Raw genomic sequence first — 23,866 nt, forward strand, 5'->3', positions numbered from 1 at the left:
ATGCCCACTACATCATAATCCATGTCGGTCATTAGACTCTCCAACTCCATTTTATTTGCAAGACTTTTTGCATTCGGCAGCATACATTTGATCTTACCAACACCTTTAATATTCTTAGGTCCGTATTTATTCCTAGTCACCTCCCTACTCAGCTTGCTATCCCCAGCCCCAACTAAATCCCCATAAACCCCTGCTGTATCCCACGCCCTATCTACTCTATCTAACCCCACTTGTGTATCCCCACCCTCTCCCCCCCAGATCCTAGTTTTCCTCCAGCGATCTAACCATTCTTTCCCCCTGCACCCTCCCCATTTAGGAGCAGCCCGGTCAGCCCAGTTATTCAAACACTTCCTTCCTGCACCAATTTCGAATCCACTTATTTAACTCGATAATCTCTCGCTGTCTTTCTAGTGATGCTCATTGCACTGGTAGTATTTCTGAAAACATTACTATGGAGGTCCTGGCCTTGAGCTTCTCTTCTATTTCCCTAAAATCATTTTCAAGGGCCTTCCATCTCCCCTAATATATTTTAGACTTAACAATACTTTACAAAGTTACTCTAAAATGTATATTGAGTTTATATATTGCTATTTCTACTGTTGGCAATACCCCTGTAATTCCTGTAAGTGGCGAGGTATTCAGGGAGAAGCAGAAAATGACGTATCACATTTACTGAGGTTGAGTGAGTGCCAGTTTGGATCAATGCTTGTATGTTAGATGGCATATTACTTGATGAGGCACAAATTAGGCTGGGCAACGTCTATTAACTGGCTGACTAGGTTACAAAGAACGATACATGGCTTTATATAAACATAACTACTAGTTCTTCTTCAATGTGATGTTTATTTAAAGGCAAAGAAGGAATCATTTCATGGGTAAACGCAGGGAGGTTTTCAAAAGTGTTGGTGCCCTCAACGGAGACAGCACAATGCCCCAAATTATATGGACTTTTCCAACTTTCTTTATAAACTTCATCATGCACTTTTTACATGGGGTGGTTTAGGGATTAGTGATAGTATTCCTGTCATACACCTGGTGGTCTAGTGTTTTACTCATGAGGGTCTAAGGTGAAGAAGAAGTATTGATGAGCAATGGGGCCTTCATTGTTCAAACTTGTTTTTCCAGCAACTCCCACAGATGCTCGATTGAGATCTAGGGAATTTGGAGGCCAAATCAACACCTTGAACTCTTTGTCATGTTCCCCAAGCAATTTCTAAACAATTTTTGCAGTGTGACAGGGCACATTATCCTGCTGAAAAAGGACACTGCCATTAGGGTATGGTTGCCATGAAGAGGTGTACTTGGTCTGCAACTATGTTTAGGTAGCTGGTACGTATCAAAGTAACGTCCACATGAATGTCATCTAGCCATCACAATTTGGTCCTTGTCAACATCGGTCAGGTCCAACACTTGCTAATTTTTCCTGCTTCCAACACATCAATTTTAAATAGCTACACCAACTGACTGATCACTTGTTTGGTGCCTAATATTTGCCGTCCCTTGACAGGCGCCATTGTAATGAGAAATCAATATAATTCACATCACCTACCAGTGTTTTTAATATTAAAGCTGAATGGTGTAGTTAAAGGATAACATGCTAGATGCCTGCAATTGTCACTATAGAGAAATTAGAACTTCACTTCTTATGTTATTATTGAGTTCAAAGAATAGACAGTGTGAAGTATGCGCTTCTGCTCCCTCTAGTGGTGACTGCAGGTAGCCAGCATATGGTCTTTTAAATCTATGTTTATGCAAAGGCTTTGGAACACTGTATGAAAAACGTGGCGCTCCAACTGCTATATAGCATAAGTTTAGATAGCACTGGGTGATCTAGTATGTGGGTGCATAAATAGGGGCCCAACCCTCTATAGACTGTGGAAAGTATTACGCACACCAATGGGGATAATTTTGCAAGTAAAATCTTTTATTATCTCATACCAGAGTGCAATGTAAGGTTTCGGTCCTGGCACGGACCTTTTTCAAGCACTGGAGATCAATGGTAGATACACATATATGTTATTACACATCATAGTAAAGTATGTGGTAAGAAACATTATTACAAAATATACAGTATATACAAATATACAAAATGGATGTAATCATACAATGTCGGAAGAAGAAGATAGGTACGGTCACAGGTATCCATCCGTCTGTGATGGTAAATGAACTCCGTGGTCGTGAGTAGGTAAGAGGTTGTTACATTTGTCACTATGTGGAGACGTGTCCCAAGGTGAGTGGTATCATTATATATTTGAACTGTATGCTTGTCTCTCTGGCCATATGTGCAAGGGTTAAGGTATAATAATGCATTTCATAAAAATAGTCCTATATGGCACAATAGTGATAATAATATTCCTATTACATAGAGACCTAGTCTGAGCAAGATATCATTCTGAATATATAATGTCCATTATGTATAATGGTATCTGGGGGTCCCTAGTCTAGGTGTACTTACCTACTATATTCTGGTCAGACGGCGTGACGGCGCAATGAATAGTGGTATTTCGCTTCTGTAGGCTCTCTACATAGTGACAACTGTAACAACCTCTTACCTACTCACGACCACGGAGTTCATTTACCAGCACAGACGTACCTATCTTCTTCTTCTGACATTGTATGATTACATCCATTTTGTATATTTGTATATATGTATACACTGTATTTTTTGTAATAATTTTTCTTACCACATACTTTGCTATGATGTGTAATAACATATATGTGTATCTACCATTGATCTCCAGTGCTTGAAAAAGGTCCGTGCCAGGACCGAAACTTTACGTTGCACTCTGGTATGAGAAAATAAAAGATTTTACTTGCAAAATTATCCCCATTGGTGTGCGTAATACTTTCCACGCTTCAACTGCTATAACTATATATTGAGAAATTAATCAGTGCAGAATTTTTAACCTATTTAGATAAAAAGAGCAAAAATAAAAAACAACAAAATGGTATTCTAGGGAGATCATTCACTCTAAGGCTATGTTCACACGGAGTATTTTGGGGGAGGAATATCTGCCTCAAAGCTCCAAACGGAATTTTGAGGCAGATATTCCTCCCCCAAAATACTCCGTGTGAATAGCAATTATCGCGCCGTTTTTCGCCCGCGGCCATTGAGCGCCGCGGGCATAAAACACGCTTTCTCCTGCCTCCCATTGAAGTCAATGGGAGGTCGGAGGCGGAAGCGCCCGAAGATAGGGCATGTCGCTTCTTTTTCCCGCGAGGCAGTTTTACTGCTCGCGGGAAAAAGACGCCGACGCCTCCCATTGAAATCAATGGAAGGCGTTCTCGGGCCGTTTCTGCCGAGTTTTGCGACGCGGTTTCCGCGTCAAAAAACTCGGCAAAAGACCCCGTGTGAACATAGCCTAAGGCTATGTTCACATGGAGTTTTTTGCAGGCGGAATTTCTGTCTCAAAATTCCATTTTGGAAGTTTGAGGCAGATTTTCCTCTCCCTGCACGCCGCGGGGCGCCGCGGGCATTGAGCGCCACGGGCATAAAACGCAGCGAAATACGCTTTCTCTGCCTCCCATTGAAGTCAATGTTAAAACTTGTGGCCTGCCACTTGCCCATAGAGACTCTGTGTGCATCATGTATGCATCATGTCAATACTCCCTGCAGGCACAGTCCACAAGGTTCGTTCTTTATGACCAAATGTGACATGTCTCATATTAGCAATACATGTGCCCTGATATTTATGACCTAAGTTGATGAAACCATAAAATCTTTTTGTTGCTTTGTTGTCAGTTCTTGGACAGGTTCTGCATTGTCACAGCTGCTTTCCCTATTCAGCTACTTTTTATATTTAAGGAAATTAAGCTAAATGGCAAAATGATAATGTGCGCCCCTTTTCTGCTTCTCTTTACCGGTTGTGCTGTGAAAGTACACTACAGGTCTTACATAATTAATCAAGCATATTCATTTACAGGTTTTAGCTTAAGGGTAACCATAGCAGACAGGAATTCATTATTAATCGCAGTTTCAGGGTAAGCTACACCTTGCCATACCTGACGTTATTTCCTTATGGGTGCTGTTATTCCTATTGTTGAGTGTGACCGCTCGGCAAGTGAGGTGACGCTCTGGGGCCTGGACAATGTAAGCGTTTTTTGTTTATTATCCTTGGATGGCAATATGATAAACATGGAGATGAATTCGGAAGGAGACCGGCAGCAAAGAAAAGTGAGGTTTAGGATAGCATCATCACATAGCGGACGAGTGCTGAAAGAAGTCTACACCGATGGAGACTCCGTAGATTCTGAATGTGCCAGCAGCTCAGAGACTGATCAGAACAGCATACCAAGTGAAACCGACGGTCATCACAATGGATTTTTAGGGTCAGAGTATGATGAAAGTGAAAATGATCCAGACGACTTGCTTGTTTTAGCAAGAGCCACTAAAGATAGAGGATTTGGAACGAAGCGGGTGAAAATTTTCAGTAAGAATGGCACAGTGCGAGGAGTCAAGCACAAAGTCAGTGCAGGCCAAGCTTTGTTTGACAATTTGGCAAAGGTTTTCCAGGTAAGAAAAGCCAATAACAACAAATATATATAGATACATACATATATATATATATATATATATATATATATACATATATATATATATATATATATATATATATACATATACATATATATATATTAAAAAAAACTTAAATTATATTTTCAGATAGAAGGTGGTTTTCTAATATGTATATATATTTATATATATATATATATATATATATATATACTGTCTAGAAATTATGTAATGTCCTGTATGAATGACTGCTGCATCAAGTACAATGGGAATGGACTCACATCCAATAGGACCCATAAAATGTAAAGAATTGGGCCACAGAAGGACAGTCAGGTTTATTTGCCCAACTACTGCTTTTGATGATAAGTTTGTCTCTCTGGGGGCTGCTCAGCCCATATAAATCATAGACCATTGGCAGAAGATTACACAGTAGTATGTATTTTAAAAGAGCAGTATTAACTAAGGCAGTGGCAGTGGTTTTTGTGAAACTACAACTCCCAACATGCTCAGAGAGCCACAGGTTTGAGCCCACTGAACTAAGAGCTCCCAGTGACTACCACAATATTCATACGGCCTTTATTTATAAAAACATAAAGTTTAGATGTAGCCCATAAAAAAACAGATTCCAGTTTTCAATTTTATAGTGGCGATTGCTAAAAATCTACTTTTAGGGCTTATGTATAAAAATGTATTAATAATTTAATCTCTCAAAGAATTGACTATATTTGTAGCATTTTAATCTTAACTTATTAACATTTATCAAAGGTATTGGTCATTGTGTTATAAATCTGACATAAGTATCAGAAATGTAACATAGTAAGTTCCATCAAGCTCAACTTATTATCCTGCAAGTTGTACGACAGAAAGTGGCAGATGTAACTTTATACATTATTTATCATACATTGTGCAACATTTTTTAACGTGTTGAATCACTTTCACAGAAAACAAAAATTATATTGACAAGACATTTTTGAATTTTTTGTCTGCACCAGTTTTCACAAATGGGGCCCATAGTAGCAGGGGTCACTGAAATACAAAGCTCCTGTATTGCTAACCAACCTCCTTTAAGTGGACTTGAGTCGACTGAGCTCACTTAAGGACTAAGGTTTCAAGTGTCAGGTTCAACACAGGATAAAAGAACAGGATTTCCTATTACTGCAGGTAACTGCGATATACAAATGCTGCTCCTTTTCTATGCAGAAGAAATGTATGAATTCCAAAATAGCTTATATGTAATATATATATATATATATATATATATATATATATATATATATATATATATATAGAATACGGTATTTCTAATATATTTAGTGATTCAAATCTGTAGTAAATGTGTTGTATTCTTAGCTTTAAACAGTGGAGGAGAAAAAACAACACAAAGCTCACATAGTGCATCAAATGATATAGTAAAAAAGCCCCAGATAGGTGATCAGTTCTGCTGACCTGGGTGGTTGCGCTAGGAGCACAACATCCTTGAAAGCGTGTTTTAAAATATTGCTGCAGTCTGGGTTCCGATCTGGATCCAAAGGGTCCAGTGGTAAATGGTAATTTGAGAAGTTTGAGGAAAAAACTGATTTTCCCTGGCGCTGCTAACTGGTAAAACCCTTCTTGAGTTATGAGGATTTAAAACAAGCAAATGTAATATCAGATATTGTTTTAATTACTACGCGTTTCAAGGCTGGACTGGCCTCTTCATCAGGTAAAATACAAATGCTATCCTATTCTTAGCTTTGTCCTTTACTCTTGACTAGGAAGGACTGGGTAGTGGTATTTCACTGTCTTTAATGTCCAATATGGGAAAAAAAACTTGTTGTATATAGACTACAGAAATCAAGAATAAGTAAAAGAGAATTATGTGCACCTCATAATATATTATTTATATAGGTATATACTTGGGGTGAAGCATAAGGTGATGGTAATTCATCAGGTTCACTATAACATATGTCAACCTGTCTTTGTAAATATTCATGAATGTAAACTCTAGATTTCATTTGACAAATGTCATATACTTAAAATGCTCCCAGTGTACAGTAGTAACCAATATGGAGCCGTGTAACTGATCTCACCTAAGGAAGTCCGGTATCTTCATCTGCTGCAGCAATGTAAGAAGCTTACTATACATTGGTTTGGTTTTAGTCAGCTATTCGTTGATATTTTTGTACCTTCTGTATAACTTGTTTCACTGGGCTGGCACAATGTCATCTTTATGGTTCAAGGCCCGGTTAATACAAAAAGTCATTCATACAGGTAACCAGTAAAGTCATCTTTACATCACCTCATAAATACCCATTGTTCTACATCTCGATGGAGTCACTAGGAGAAATTGATCAACCTTTATAGCGTAGAAAAGTCACAAAATAGCCCAAAAGTCAAAACGTCTTTTACACCGCCTTTGAATTTTTTTTAAAAAGGAGGCGAGGCTTACAAAGGGGGGTGGGCTATCGCAGCCTAACACATTTTTTCGAATTTTCATTAGAAAACTGGTGTAATGTATAGCGGAAATCTACACTGGCCCCTAGCTAGCATAGATTTCACTTTGTGGGGCATAGCAAGGTAAATGCCTAGGCTGGATCCCATAACTTACCCCCTAGATTGGACTATCCACACTGTCAGACCACCCCCCAATTGGATAACAAAAAAATAAGCATACTTTTACCTGACTGCTCCTCTTCTCGCCCTATGGGTTCCCTCAGGGTCTCACTACCGACCACGGCTCATACAACGTACAGGCGCCAGACAGCGCAAGGACATTGTATGTGAGACGGCACTGTTAACCAGGGTCGTATCTAAAGGCTCATGGGCCCTGATGCAAAGGTACTTCTTGTCCCCCCCAAACTTCTCATGGCCGATGGCCCGCAGCTTTTAGCTGTATCGCTGAGTCTCCTAAGTGACCCAACAATGCAGCACTAGCAGCCAGGGGCGTGACTAAGGTCTTAAAACATATGGGGAAATAGCCCCAATACATATGTGTCCCCCCTCAAAAAAAGTGTACATTTATGTATATGTGTGTGTATATGTGTATGTATATGTGTGTGTGTGTGTGTGTATATATATATATGTATATCTGCAGTCATAGGTGTTCTTGCACCTGCGTATTTTGTATCATTTAGTTGGAATGTGCTGTTCAATTTTTGTTGTGTTTATGGTATCCATATATGTGGGGTTAGTGACTGCCTCCACTTGTTGTTCTTGCACTCCTCCCACTCTGCCCTGGGTGATTTTAATCAGTTCAATGCTGGATCCTACCATCCCCAGGAATATATGTAGGCTTAGTCCCAGTTCTGGGTGTATGTGCAGCGTAGGTTCCCACCTTACAGAGGTCGCCTTGTCGTGGCAGCTGGGCTAACACTTTTTGATCAAAATGTGCACTAAGAACCTCCCTATTTGTAGGTAGATTTAGCTTTAGTGCATATCTATTTATATTTAGTGGTTTAGGTGGCATTAGTGTTGCAGGGTGCTGTCGCCATTTTTTTATATCTGCTATATATGTATATATATATATACACACACACACACATATACATATATACTGTATATGAGACATCATATCTCTAGCACTGCGACCCTATAGCTATGGATAGGATTAGATATAGGGCCCAGCTCGCTGACATTGCGGCTCAAGCGCCGGACCCAGGAAAGGTAAGTATAATAATGGTTTTGCTTTTTTATGTGTTACTAATTATTTTTGTGTGTTTGTGTTTTTTTACAAGTTCAGTTGTTGGACTACTTCAGATTCGAGGACTACTTGTAAGTGGGATTTTTATTTCAATAAAAAAAAATTGTATGTCTTTGTATTTTTTTAAACTTTATTACTACCGCCTTAGTAATAGCTGCTGGCCTATTGACAACGTCCATTACTAAGGTGGGCTTAGTGTTAGACATGAAGAGGCTAACACTAACCCCCATTATTACCCCGATACACACCGCCACTCTGGGTACAGGGAAGAGCCGGGTACGATCCAGTACCCGACCATCTGCAGTAACGGAGGGACACTGGCATGGCCGTAGGCTGTTATTATCAGGCTGGGAAAGCCCAAAAACAGTGGGTCATCTCACCTTGATAATGCTAGGCTGCTGCTGCTATGTTGTATCTGGCTGGTTATAAAAATGGGGGAACCCCACATCGTGCTTTCCAATTATTATTATTATTTTTTTTTAAATGACATGTCCCCCCCATTTTTCATAACCAGCCAGATACAACACAGCAGCAGCAGACTAGCATTACCAGGGTGGGAAAGGACCCTTTTTTTGGTCTTTCCCAGCCTAATAGTGCCAGCCTGCGGCCGCCCCAGTGCCCGACCATCACTACAGATGGTCGGGTACTGGATCGTACCCGGCTTTTCCCAGCATCCCTGGTGGCGGTGGGTACTAGGGTAATCATGGGGGTTATTGTTGACCTTTTCACCGGCTGGCACTAAGCCCCGGCCTTAGTAAAGGACGCTGTCAATCAGTCAGCATCCATTACTAAGGTGGTTGCGATAACGTTTAAAAAAAACATAGAAAAAATAGGTTCATTGAAACCTACACACAACACCCCACACAACTCTCATAACCATTTTATTGAGAATAAAAAAAGCCAACCTAGTCCAACGACCGAACCTGTAAAAAAACACAAACACACAAAAAAAAACATTAGTAAGGGCCTGTTCACATCACCGGAGCCCTTCCTCTGAGGGGTTCCGTCTGAGGTTTCCATCGTGTAACCCCTCAACAGAAAGGCGAACTTAAACCTCAGCTTCCATTTCCCTCACCATTGATCTCAATGGTGACAGAAACATTGCTAAATGTTTCTGTTTGTCACCGTTGTGACAGGATTCCGTTGTTTTGCATTTTCGACTGCGCTATTGATTCTGCCAAAACAACGGAACACGTTCACAACGGTGACAGTCGGAAGCCATTAGCAAAATTTCCGTCACCATTGAGATCAATGGTGATGCAAACGGAAGCTAAGGTTTCCGTTTGCCTTTCCGTTGAGGGGTTAACCCGACGGAAACATCAGACGGAAACCCCTCAACAGAAGGGCAACACTGATCTGAACAGGGCCTTAGATACAGAGCCCATGTGCATGTGTGATACTGTTTGATGGACCCTGTATCTAAGCCTAGGTAGGCTTAGATACAGGGTCCAGCAGACAGTAATCTTATACAATATAAGATTACTGTCTGCTGGGCCATGTATCTAAGCCTAACACATGGTAGGCTTAAGGGTATGTTCACACGTAGTCAACCAAAACGTCTGAAAATCCAGAGCTGTTTTCAAGGGAAAACAGACCCTGCTTTTCAGACGTTTTTTTACCAACTCGCATTTTTACCAACTCATTTTTTTACCAACTCGTTTTTGGAGCTGTTTTCATTGGAGTCTATGAGAAAACAGCTCCAAAAACGTCTGAAAGAAGTGTCCTGCACTTCTTTTGACGAGGCTGTATTTTTACGAGTCGTCATTTGACAGCTGTCAAACGACGATGCGTAAATAACAGGTCGTCTGCACAGTACGTCGGCAAACCCATTCAAATGAATGGGCAGATGTTTGCCGACGTATTGTAGCCCTATTTTCAGACGTAAAACGAGGCATAATACGCCTCGTATACGTCTGAAATTTGGCCGTGTGAACATACCCTAAAAGGGATTGTCCAGTACCTAAACATTGATGGCCTATACTCAGGACTCCCGGGACCCCTGCCAATCAGCTGTTTTGAAGGGGGTGCAGCGCTCGTACGAGTGCTACCTTCTCTTCATTGCCCTTACCTGCTCACACTGTGAATCACTGACACGTCCGTCGGCGATTCACAGTGTGAGGAAATGACCAGAATGAAGGGGAAGTAGCACACGTATGAGCGCTGTACCCCCTTCAAAACAGCTGATTGGCGGGGGTCCCGGGAGTCAGACCCCGACCCATCAGCTTCAGCAGACAGTGGTATTAAACTTACCCTACTCTTCGGCTTCAGCGGATTTCCTGACTCCATCCAGGGTCGGGATGTTGTGCGCAGCGCATAGCGTAGTGACATCATGCGCTGCGCACAGTGCTTTGACGTCAGAACCTCCAATAGTGGGGAAAGTAGTGGATGGCGCACAGACGCAGTAGTTATGCCACAATTATGTCGCGCCGTGAGAAAAATGACACATATTTATTAAGAGGCGTGCGCCTCTAAATAAATCTGTTGTATCCTTCTCCAGCGGAGTATAAAATGTCAATCTTAGTAAATCTGCCCTACTGTGTTTTTCAGAGACACTATAACATTATACAACACCCTAAGACATATTTACAGTGGCTCTAAATTGGAGCTTAAACTTAAAAGGGTATTCCTTATATAATCCATGTCCTTGTCCATAGAACATATTGGACATTAGCAACCGGGGAATGAAAATAAAGTAGATAAATTTACAAAATCTTACCTGTCTCCTAGACACATAATGCCAATTCGGTCAGATGAACTCTTCATACAACGTTATGTGTGCTTGCTGCCTTTTTATGTTGCACACAGCTCAGGGTAAAATGTGATATGCTTAATACAAAGAATGTCTCCAGAGACAAAGACAAGTCACAACAACTTTTACTTTTGAGTGCTAAGATCATGTGTATTGGATTACAACCCAAAGACCATAAACAATAATAGGTAATAGTCTACCGGTCATGCATCTTTTGAGTATATACAGTATAACAGGAGGCTATTTCATAGAAATATTCTGAGCTGCATGGTAGATAAAGAATATTATAGAAGTATATGATCTCTAAAAGACAATATGGAGAAATAGAATTATTATTGTTATAATAATAGACGTGATCTAAAACTCCTACTTGCCAAACTAATAATCTACACAACTTTGATCTTTGATATGAAGATAATAAAAAAAAACTACGATGTTCATGTTGTCTATAGTAGTATTCCCCAACCGGTGGATTGTAATTTGTTTGTATCTGTTAGGGATCTGCCAGGTACTACGTCTAGGTATACTCCTGGGATTAATCAATCCACACCTGAGGCCAGACCTGTTCGACTGACACCATCTCCCACCAACCAGGGTGGCAGGCTCAGGAGTGGGAGAGCCTATCGCGGCCTTGTCAGTCGGAGTTAGCTCCGCCCCCTGTCCTTTATTACCTGCCGTGTTCTCCTCCTCAGTGCTTGTAATTCTTCTGGATTCCTGGCCCCACTGCTGCTTGCTCCAGCCTGCTTCTGCCGTGCTTCTGCCTTGCTGCAGTTCCGCTTAACCTGCTTTGCTTTGCCTCTGGCTTGCTTCCTCCTCCGTGCTCACTTGGGTATACTCCACTTCATCCTGGTCCGGACTACTCATTCACCGCTCCGTTTCCTCGCGGCGTTCCGTGGGCTACTGCCCCTTCCCTTGCGTGTTCCCTGTTTGTTCTCCCGTGCACTTAGACAGCGTAGGGACCGCCACCCAGTTGTACCCCGTCGCCTAGGGCGGGTCGTTGCAAGTAGGCAGGGACAGGGCGGTGGGTAGATTAGGGCTCACTTTCCCTTCACCTCCTTCCTGCCATTACATAATTACAAGCCGTTACCTAGTCTACCATTTCTCCTACGCTGACGCTATCATGGACCCCCTTGAGACCCTGACCCAGCAGATGCAGGGCCTCTCCCTACAGGTCCAGGCCCTGGCCCAGAGGGTCAACCAGGGTGACGCTGCCTTAGTAGTTCCCCTCACCTCACCTCTAGAACCCGACCTCAAGTTACCTGACCGGTTCTCAGGGGACCGTAAGACGTTTCTCTCCTTCCGGGAGAGTTGCAGACTGTATTTCCGCCTAAAACCCCACTCCTCAGGTTCCGAGAACCAGCGGGTGGGTATCATCATATCCCGACTCCAGGAAGGGCCCCAAGAGTGGGCCTTCTCCTTCGCTCCTGACGCCCCTGAACTTTCCTCTGTTGATCGTTTTTTCTCTGCCCTCGGACTCATTTACGACGAGACTGACAGGACTGCTTTAGCCGGGAGTCAGCTGGTGACCTTACGTCACGGTAGGAGACCGGTGGAGGAATACTGTTCTGATTTTAGAAAGTGGTGCGTAGCTTCTCGGTGGAACGATCCGGCCCTAAGGTGCCAGTTTAGGTTAGGATTATCTGACGCCCTGAAGGATCTGCTGGTTAGCTACCCCTCTTCTGATTCCCTTGACCAGGTTATGGCCCTAGCAGTACGACTTGACCGACGTCTCAGGGAACGTCAGCTGGAACGCTTCAATGTGCTCCCCTCTGACTTTTCTGCGATCCCCCCCGAGGTCCCGTCTCCTCGCCCCTCCACGGAGGACTCGGAGGTACCTATGCAACTCGGGGCCTCCATGTCCACTCGACAACGTAGGGAGTTTCGCAGAATGAATGGTCTCTGCTTCTACTGTGGGGACGGCAAGCATCTTCTGAACACCTGTCCCAGGCGCAAGAATAAAAAGCCGGAAAACTTCCGCGCCTAAGTGATCATCGGGGAGGTCACTTGGGCGCACAGGTATTTCCCGTTAATGTGAAACGCAATAAAATTTTGCTTCCCTTTCAGGTCTGCCTGGCCGGTCTGCCACGGGCAGTGCTTTCGTGGATTCTGGCTCATCTGCTAATATCATGTCTGTGGAATTTGCTATGTCTCTAAAGATGCCATTTATTGATTTACCTTATCCTATCCCTGTAGTAGGTATCGACTCAACTCCCCTTGCTAATGGTAATTTTACTCAGCATACCCCTGTTTTTGAACTCCTCGTTGGCTCCATGCATTTGGAGCAGTGCTCTGTACTGGTGATGCAGGGATTATCGTCTGATCTGGTATTAGGTCTTCCCTGGTTGCAGTTGCATAAGCCCACGTTTGATTGGAATACTGGGGATCTCACCAAATGGGGTAGTGAATGTCTTATGTCATGTCTTTCTGTTAACTCTATTTCTCCCCGGGAGGAGGTAAACACGCTTCCTGAGTTTGTTCAGGACTTCGCCGATGTGTTTTCTAAGGAGGCCTCCGAGGTGTTGCCCCGCCATAGAGATTACGATTGCGCCATCGATTTGGTGCCTGGTGCCAAGCTTCCTAAGGGTAGGATATTTAATCTTTCATGTCCTGAACGTGAAGCTATGAGGGTGTATATCCAAGAATGCTTGGCCAAGGGTTTCATTCGCCCCTCGACTTCTCCTGTAGGTGCTGGCTTCTTCTTCGTGGGGAAGAAGGATGGTGGTCTTAGGCCGTGCATTGATTATCGTAACCTGAATAAGGTCACCGTAAGGAACCAGTACCCACTTCCTTTGATTCCGGATCTTTTTAATCAGGTTCAGGGAGCCCAATGGTTTTCTAAGTTCGATCTACGGGGGGCATATAACCTTATCCGCATCAAAGAGGGGGATGAGTGGAAAACTGCGTTCAACACACCCGAGGGTCATTTCGAATACCTGGTCATGCCCTTTGGGTTGTGTAATGCCCCTGCTGTCTTCCAGAAATTTATTAATGAAATCCTGAGAGATTACCTGGGTAATTTTCTTGTTGTGTACCTTGATGACATACTGGTGTTTTCCAAGGACTGGTCCTCCCACGTGGAGCATGTCAGGAAGGTGCTCCAGGTCCTTCGGGAGAATAATCTGTTTGCTAAGACTGAAAAATGTGTCTTTGGGGTACAGGAGATACCATTTTTAGGGCAAATCCTCACTCCTCATGAATTCCGCATGGACCCTGCCAAGGTTCAGGCTGTGGCGGAATGGGTCCAACCTGCCTCCGTTAAGGCGTTACAGTGTTTTTTAGGGTTCGCCAACTATTACAGGAGATTTATGGCCAACTTCTCGGTCGTCGCTAAGCCTCTTACGGACCTTACTCGCAAGGGTGCTGATGTCCTCCATTGGCCCCCTGAGGCCGTCCAGGCCTTTGAGACCCTCAAGAAGTGCTTTATCTCGGCCCACGTGCTGATTCAGCCCAACCAAGAGGAGCCATTTATTGTGGAGGTTGACGCATCCGAGGTGGGAGTGGGGGCCGTCTTGTTCCAGGGTACCAGCTCCCTCACCCATCTCCGCCCCTGTGCTTACTTCTCTAGGAAGTTTTCGCCCACGGAGAGTAACTATGATATTGGCAACCGCGAACTTCTAGCCATTAAATGGGCTTTTGAAGCGTGGCGGCACTTCCTGGAGGGGGCCAGACACCAGGTAACGGTCCTTACGGATCACAAGAATCTGGTTTTCCTAGAATCGGCCCGGAGGCTTAATCCTAGACAAGCTCGGTGGGCACTATTCTTTGCCAGATTTAATTTCTTGCTTACCTATAGGGCTGGGTCCAAGAATATTAAGGCTGATGCCCTGTCACGTAGTTTCATGGCCAATCCTCCTTCCGAGAAGGATCCTGCTTGTATTTTACCCCCTGGTATAATCGTTTCTGCCACGGATTCTGATTTAGCTTCTGATATCGCGGCTGATCAGGGTGCAGCTCCCGGGAACGTCCCTGGGGACAAACTGTTTGTTCCCCTGCAATACCGGCGAAGGGTGCTCAGGGAAAACCATGACTCCGCTCTATCTGGTCATCCTGGCATCTTGGGCACCAAACACCTCATCACCAGAAACTATTGGTGGCCTGGGTTGCCTAAAGACGTTAGGGCTTACGTCGCCGCTTGTGAGGTTTGCGCTAGGTCCAAAACCCCTAGGTCCCGACCTGCGGGCCTACTACGTTCCTTGCCCATTCCCCAGAGACCTTGGACCCATATCTCCATGGATTTTATCACCGATTTGCTTCCATCTCAGGGGAAGTCGGTGGTGTGGGTGGTAGTAGACCGCTTCAGCAAGATGTGCCACTTTGTGCCCCTTAAGAAGCTACCTAACGCCAAGACGTTAGCTTCTTTGTTTGTGAAACACATCCTGCGTCTCCATGGGGCCCCAGTCAATATAGTTTCTGACAGGGGGGTACAATTTGTTTCCTTATTTTGGAGAGCTTTTTGTAAAAAGTTGGAGATTGATCTGTCCTTCTCCTCCGCCTTCCATCCCGAAACTAATGGCCAAACGGAAAGGACTGACCAATCCCTGGAACAATATTTAAGGTGTTTCATCTCGGACTGTCAATTCGATTGGGTCTCATTCCTTCCCCTTGCTGAATTTTCCCTGAATAACCGGGTCAGTAACTCGTCAGGGGTCTCCCCGTTTTTCTGTAATTTCGGGTTTAACCCAAGGTTCTCCTCCGTTTCCCCTGGTTGTTCCAATAATCCTGAGGTAGAGGATGTTCATCGGGAACTGTGCACTGTCTGGGCCCAGGTTCAGAAGAACCTAGAGGCGTCCCAGAGCGCACAAAAGATTCAGGCGGATAGTAGACGTTCTGCTAACCCCCGGTTTGTCGTCGGGGATTTGGTCTGGTTGTCGTCCAGGAACTTGCGCCTTAAGGTCCCGTCCAGGAAGTTTGCTCCCCGATTTATTGGACCTTATAAGATCATTGAAGTCCTCAACCCTGTATCCTTCCGTCTGGAGCTGCCCCCATCCTTTCGCATACATGACGTCTTCCATGCCTCCCTCCTTAAACGCTGCTCCCCGTCCTGGTCCCCCTCGAGGAAACCTCCTGTTCCCGTTCTCACTCCTGAGGGGGTGGAATTCGAGGTGGCCAAGATTATGGACAGTAGGATGGTCCAGGGCCTGGTCCATTGGAGAGGATACGGGCCGGAGGAGAGGACTTGGGTACCTGCCCGTGATGTTCACGCTGGGGTATTGATCAGGAGGTTCCACCTTCTCTTCCCTACTAAACCGGGTCCTCTTAGTAAGGGTCCGGTGGCCCCTCATAAAAGGGGGAGTACTGTTAGGGATCTGCCAGGTACTACGTCTAGGTATACTCCTGGGATTAATCAATCCACACCTGAGGCCATACCTGTTCGACTGACACCATCTCCCACCAACCAGGGTGGCAGGCTCAGGAGTGGGAGAGCCTATCGCGGCCTGGTCAGTCAAAGTTAGCTCCGCCCCCTGTCCTTTATTACCTGCCGTGTTCTCCTCCTCAGTGCTTGTAATTCTTCTGGATTCCTGGCCCCACTGCTGCTTGCTCCAGCCTGCTTCTGCCGTGCTTCTGCCTTGCTGCAGTTCCGCTTAACCTGCTTTGCTTTGCCTCTGGCTTGCTTCCTCCTCCGTGCTCACTTGGGTATACTCCACTTCATCCTGGTCCGGACTACTCATTCACCGCTCCGTTTCCTCGCGGCGTTCCGTGGGCTACTGCCCCTTCCCTTGCGTGTTCCCTGTTTGTTCTCCCGTGCACTTAGACAGCGTAGGGACCGCCGCCCAGTTGTACCCCGTCGCCTAGGGCGGGTCGTTGCAAGTAGGCAGGGACAGGGCGGTGGGTAGATTAGGGCTCACTTTCCCTTCACCTCCTTCCTGCCATTACAGTATCCTTTCCATGTGGATTATAGGCTGTTGACATGTGCAGCTATTATTGTGAACCATTGACAAGTGATGGCTGCAGAGTCTCATGCAGGTAGAGTCTTACTACTTTTCCAAACATAAATTAGATTGTCGTTGGTGGGTGTCATCATAAATATGGCATGGCAACTTCATTCACTAACACAAACACAATATCTAATAATTAATTTGACTTAAACTTAATAGCGTTATTATTGCGGTTGGAGCTGTGTTTTTCTGACAAAGAGCTTCGTTGATACAACCATCCAGATAAATGACAAATTATGTCTGCCTGCAACTGCCACTAGAGGGAGCTACCTCTAGTGGCAGTTGCAGGGTTCTCATTGATTATGTAGCTCTACTAAGCCACAATCAGTATGGCACTGGCTAGACTGGGGAGTGGAGTCTAAGGAATCTCTCTGTTCTTCACCCTCAATCCCCGCAAAGACTTGTGGACTTTCCCAATCGTGGTACCCATATTAGTCCCTGATTGGTGGAAAGTGTGCTGAAGAAACTGTAATATAGGCAGGATCAGAGTCAATAATCACCATAGAAGTATGCAACAAGCGAGAAGAGACAAGAATTGTAGTAGGAGAACGGGCCGAGGGTCAGAACCAGAAATAGTACAAAAGGCACCAAGCAACAAATCTAAGGTGCAAGACAGAAGTGAAACATTATTGTCGGCGTCCCCTTTACATAGGGCAACTTGGCCGACGTCACCCAGAAGCGCCGGTTGCGATAGAAACACGACGTGGACAGTAGCTGGAAGAAGGAAGCCACAGACTGGAGACAAGACAGGTTTGCATCTGTTAGCAGAGGGCAGCTCTGGAGCAAGGAGAGGTGAGTCAGTTTGCCTTGCGTTTGGTGGCTGGAGCCGCGACCGCTAGCGGGAACACACAATTGGAATGGGGAGTAGTGAGTAATAGTTTTATGGTTTCTTTGTTTTTCTAAAGGTTTCCAGGTTTTTTTGGAAAAAAATGTTTTAAAAAATGTGTGATTCCTATACATGAAATTTCCCCCCCTGTGATGCAGAATATACAATGGACCCTAGTTATGTACGTGTAATCTAACAGTGGTCACAATGTTTTATACATGTTTATGAATGTAATGACATTATCTTATCCTTTCACTGACATTAATGTTATTCCTTTCACTAATTGCTGCGTCATTCAGCTTTAAATTTGTATGATAATTGAAAATGAGTTAGATGCCTGATGTTTTAAGGGATTTTCACAATGAATAGATTAATAGAAAGCAAGCAAAGAGAGCTCATGCTTTCCAGAGTGGATCTATAGTCGATGGTGCCCAGGGGAAGTTCCAGGTAGAAGGTTTTTATTAATTAATGAGAAGCAGAAACACAATCTGCCTAAAAGCCAAAGTCCACCTGATGGAGGCTTCAGATATACCATCATATACAGATATACACTGTGAAGAGTTTCAACAATGCAAAATTATACATGCAATCCAAATAAAAAGAGGCATAAATATATAATGCTCCTAAGTAGCAGAACATTTCTTGTGGCTGCTGTTCTGTTTAGATACAGTACATACTATCAGCAATATATACATAGATCCCTAATGCCGCGTCGATGGATGAGGGTTTTAAAGTAATGCAGATAGTTATTACATACCACAATACGGAGCGACATTACAGGTTGTAACCCAAAACATGGACAGGTACTTGCAGGATTCAAGGAATCCTGTCCCCAGATGTATTGTGCAAGACTAAGCAGCAGAAACATCCAAAAGACTGAACAGCAGTGGTGGAGATTAAGGGCAGTCTAAGGGTATGTGCACACGAGAACTGTCTTTTACGTCTGAAAAGACGACGACGACGCGTAAATGACAGGTCTTCGGCACAGTACGTCGGCAAACCCATTCAAATGAATGGGCAGATGTTTGCCGACGTATTGTAGCCGTATTTTCAGATGTAAAACGAGGCTTAATACGCCTCGTCTATGTCTGAAAATAGGTCGTGTGAACCCAGCCTAACCATTTGGGCATTAGGGCAGTGCCCATGATCTAATTGCCCCACATCTAATTGGTAAGTTAAAAGACTCCTAAAATAGGGCCTGCAAAAATGCCTGAAAATATAAGTGCATGTGCACGTCATAGCTATAGTGGTTGGTAAGGGGCTCAGATCCAGGGCCCAGATCACACTCTGCCCACCCCTGGTGACAATCTCTTCCCTACTACTCTGAGTGCTGCTGACATGCAAATGTCTACTGTCTCATACTGTAGATAATACTACAAGGTTGCTCTACCCATTGACTCCCATCTTTTCTCCAGAGGCAAAGCAGAGATTCATCTTGCATTCAGCTAAATGATCAATGAGAAGTAAAGGGATATAGGCACTTCTATAGAAATATTGAGGGATGGGTATAAAACAGCCAGTGGACATGAAGATTGTTTGTAAAAAAAATAAAATATTGATACTCCATAAAAGTCAAAATATACTGTTAACTTTTGAGGGATGAAAGTAATGAAGTCTTCATTGTCTTTTCAGAAAGTTTTTTTTGTTGTAATCATTAGGGCACGTTCACACGTGGCGGAATTGTTGTGGAATTCCGCTGCGGACAGTCCGCAGTGGAAATCCGCAGCAGACAGTTTGTCCATTGGTTTCCACACCTTTTTAGTTATCTTCGTGCAGACGTTGCGGAAACTCCGCTGCGGACCATAGGCTGCGGTGCTGAATTTTCTGTCTGCAGCTTACACTGTCTGTTGCGGACTTGTGGCGTAATTTCTCCATTGACTTCAATGGAGTTGCAAAATTACGCAATTAAATCCGCAGATGTTATGTGTGTTGCGTTGCAGATTGCTTTTGCGAACAGGATAGTTCATCATTCTGGTTTCGAGGTCTATAGCCAGACTGAGATGGAATGTTTTAAAAGAGAGCAGGGTGTACTCTTCACCTGAAGCCGTAACGACTGATCCGCAGCATTTTACTTCACATTTTAGGCAAAGGCGCAACGGAATCTGCAACACAGATTATGTGCGGCATTGATGCGGACAGTGTCTGCAGAATTCCGCCACATCTGGACATGCCCTTACTGTTTTGGATTGAGGTAGTTATGTGATCCTGCTGTCTACTTTTCATATTCATTAAATTAGCTAATCAAGTAATTTCATTTTCATTACATGTATAATGGCACTCATAAATATTTTAAACCTAATTTCCATTTTATCTTTTTACTCACTAGAAGCAGCACGATAATGTATTTGTGGAAATCAATGTAGACATCTGAAATATTTGATAAAGAGACGCACATTGGGAGTCATGTATTCAATTTGTACAACACTTTTGTTTGTTTTGAATGCTGCTGAGAAGAGAGATGGTAGGATTGATATGACAGAATGGAGATTTGCAGGTGATCTGAGGGATTTTGTAGAATTAGTGTGAAAAGGGAAGTGTCCATAGAGATTTGCAGTGTGTATATATATATATATATATATATATATATATATATATATAAATATATATATATATATATATATATATATATATATATATATATATATATACTAGTCCTTCCCCATGAATTAGAGTATCGTCAAAAAGCTAATTTACTTCAGTGATTCAATTAAAAAAATTGAAACTCGGTCCGTGCAGGAGCTCCGGCATGCTTGGTACCATCAGCTGCCATCCGCCCTCCTAAAACCTCTGGGGGTGATTGCTCCTGCGTGGCTGTGTTTCCCACATCCTGGAGAGCGGATCGAACCGGGTCCGGCACGAATCCGGGCTCCTAGTATGTTGCGGCCCAGGAAGGAGGCTGTATCCCCGGCCTCGATTTGGGAGTGGCGGGCCGACGACTCCCGTTGAGGCGGGCTCAGCTGCTGTAAGTAATGGAGTCCAGGACAGAGGGGCTGATACACCGCTGTGCCTAGTTCCCTCAACAGCTGCCTCCCTCTGGAGCCCATCAGAGCTCCTTTCGTTTTGCGGCCTAGCTGGAGGCCCCGATCGCCGGCCTCGATTTTGTAGCGGTGCACCCCGACGACTCCCGTTGAGATGGGCCCAGCCTCTGCAGGCAGAAGAACCCAGGCCGGAGGGGCTGCCACACCACTGTGCCTAGCTCGCACACAAACTGCTGCACTCCGTAGCTCACCGTAGCTCCCGTTCAGGGAGTGACACTACCCCTTTTTCCCAACTGGGCGAAACCCCACGAGGTCCTCTGTTACTGCACCTGTTAGGCTTGGCAACCTTACAGTGGGCAATCCCTGCCTTTTCCTGTCCACAGGATTATGTTTTCCTGCCTAGACCCGCTTGAGCGCCGCACCTTGCCTTCCACACAGGCCTTAATAAGCTACACGGCTGCCTTGCCCTGCTCTAGTCACTGGGGTACCCTCCCGCCAATCAGATCATTGCTCCACTCAGGCTGATCTTACTTCCACATACTCATCTTTGCTAGGAAATGTGATCGTAACGTGGCCTTTTCATTCCCGTCTCCCTTAGACACATATACAAAGCAAGATGGTGAAAATTGGTCAGGCTAAACACGGAGACCCTCCTACTACCCCCAAACAAAAGACATCCCTACCGGACATGGATAAATTCCTGAAAAGACGCTCGCCCCAACGATCTACATCCACTAAACGGTCACTGCTGCCTAACGATCATCGTGACACTTCTGATGCTGAAAGTTACATAGAGGAAGAAGTGACACCTGACCCACCTTCTATGATCTCCATTTCTACTAAAGGTTTGCAAAAGATTATCGAGAAAGCCCTACAACCTGTAATGGGAGAACTTGCCGATATTAAGCAGGAAGTCCACCACATTGGAGCTAGAGTTGAGCTACTTGAAGAAACCCAAACTACTCTTCTCACTCATGGAGACGCGACCTCCTCGGCTCTTCAGGCTTGTCAAACTCATCTGAATTCTCTTCACACCTATTTGGAAGATCAGAACAATAGGGGAAGGAGCAATAATTTGCTGATAAGGGGAATGCCGGAAAACTTCCCTCCGCATGAGACCATGTCCATGACTAAGAAAATCCTGGACTTTGTCCTCAGCCCTGATTAGCCCCCAGACCTACAGATTGAAAGCGCACATAGGACTCTACGTCCAAAACCCAAAGAGGGTGAACCACCAAGGGATATTGTATGCAAGATACTGTCTTTTCCTATCAAAGAAGCGGGGCTCCGCAAGACACGGGGTATGCCTGACCTTATGTTTGAGGGACATAAACTGACTTTCTTTCAGGATATTTGCCCGACCACCCTATCCAAACGTAGGTCTCTAGGGATTGTCACGGACCGTCTCTGATCCCTAAAAATACCGTACAAATGGCTTTTCCCTTTTGGACTATCCTACCATTTCCAAGGTCGGTTGTTCATTGTTCGTTTAGCGGAAGATCTAGAGAAAACTTGCCCTTCACTAGACCTTGACCATATCGCCATCCCCTTTTGGCAACCTTACACAGATGTAGCCTCTCTTCCCTCTCTGCCTAAGCCTGATGTCTGGCTGAACCCCAGAAAGCCCGACTAAGAAGAGACCGGCAAATAACCCTCCATGATAGACTTGCGGCCCTGCTTAAGATTGTGTTTTGTTTGCATCCATGCCATGTCTGTCTAGGGATATGTTTGTGTACGGATTTATTGTCCTAACTTACATTTTTTTCTTTCTTCAGGTGCTTTCAAATCTGTGCTTTAAAACTGTTTGGCTACAGTCTGCCTTGAATTTTAGTCGTCTTGGTGCCCGGATGACAAGTGTTCACGGGTGCATATTCTTATTCACTCGTTCACTCTTCTCCCCGCCGCCACAACTCTCCGTCAGTGAGTGCTTAACTGACTAATACCACACTGTGGATCAGTGCAAATATCTTTACTAAAACATTTGAAAACAATTTACTTCTTATTGTTTTCTTTTCTGTGTTTCTCATCTTTTCTTTCTCTCTTCATGCTGGTGAATTTATGTCACGTATTCAGGTTACGACATTGAACGTTACGGGCTTCAACTTCCCTACTAAGCGCTCCCAGGTCATACACTCCCTTAAGAAAATGGATTTGTCTGTGCTGCTGCTACAGGAAACCAACTTTTTGAAAGGTAACGTTCCAAACCTTCCTAAATCGCCTTACACTACATGGTTCCATTCATGCAATGATAGTGGCAAACGTAACGGAGTCAGTATAGCACTAAGGTCTGACATTCCCTTTGAATTTGTCTCCCAGATTGCTGATGGTGCAGGCTGCTTTCTTTTCATAAAAGGTAAAGTGGCGAACACCCTGACTACCATTGGGAATATTTACGCCCCAAACTCGGGTCAGATTCCCTGGCTATCTGCGACTCTAGACACGTTTTCTCAGGGCCTAACGCTTCTGGGAGGGGACTTCAACATTGCGCTTGAGCCCCTTCTGGACTTCTCTATGGGAACCTCCGCTCACAGCTACTCAGGTCTGAGGAAAATCCGTAGAATCCTAACATCTTTACGATTGATGGATGTGTGGAGATCCTTCCATCCCACGGCTAGGGAATATACCTTCTACTTCCACCCCCACCAATCTGACCAAAGACTAGATTACCTGTTCATCATGGATAGCCAACTCCCTTTAATAGATTCCCCCTCTATAGGCAAAATACTCCTGTCTGACCATGCCCCAATGTCCATGTTCCTCAACATACACACTATTTTGCCTAGGCAATATAAATGGAAACTTAATGAAACTCTCCTATACTCTTCGCGCAATAAGCAGTGAGTTGAGGCGGCGCTGAAGTCCTACTTTGTTGAGAATGATACACAGGATGTCTCCGCTAGCACTATATGGGAGCCCCGTAAGCCAGTGATCAGAGGAGTCCTCATAAGCATAGGTTAGTTTATGAAACGAGAGCGGTACTGGGACATTGATTACCTTCTTTCCCGAATATCTGACCTTGAAAACCAGCATTAACGGTCCGCAGCTCAAGGGGTTCTTTCCTCGCTTATACTTTACAGAGAAAGACTCAAACAATGTTTGAATTTGCGCACGGCAAAGGCATATACCTCTGCTATTCACAAACACTACATGCATGGTGACAAGGGGAGCAAACTCATGACTTACTT

At 44.3% G+C, this 23,866-nt stretch overlaps 1 protein-coding gene across 1 annotated transcript in view; it reads left to right on the forward strand.

Moving 5' to 3' along the window:
• Positions 1 to 4,126: 4,126 nt before the first annotated feature.
• Positions 4,127 to 23,866, forward strand: part of GRXCR1 (glutaredoxin and cysteine rich domain containing 1) — a 73,718-nt gene continuing 53,978 nt past the window's right edge. Inside the window, exon 1 of the mRNA XM_075849598.1 lies at positions 4,127 to 4,513. Within this exon, the coding sequence (XP_075705713.1) occupies positions 4,127 to 4,513 (387 nt within the window). The remainder of the gene's footprint in view (positions 4,514 to 23,866) is intronic.

Source organism: Rhinoderma darwinii, chromosome 1 (assembly GCF_050947455.1).
Source record: "Rhinoderma darwinii isolate aRhiDar2 chromosome 1, aRhiDar2.hap1, whole genome shotgun sequence".
Taxonomy (NCBI): Eukaryota; Metazoa; Chordata; class Amphibia; order Anura; family Rhinodermatidae; genus Rhinoderma; species Rhinoderma darwinii.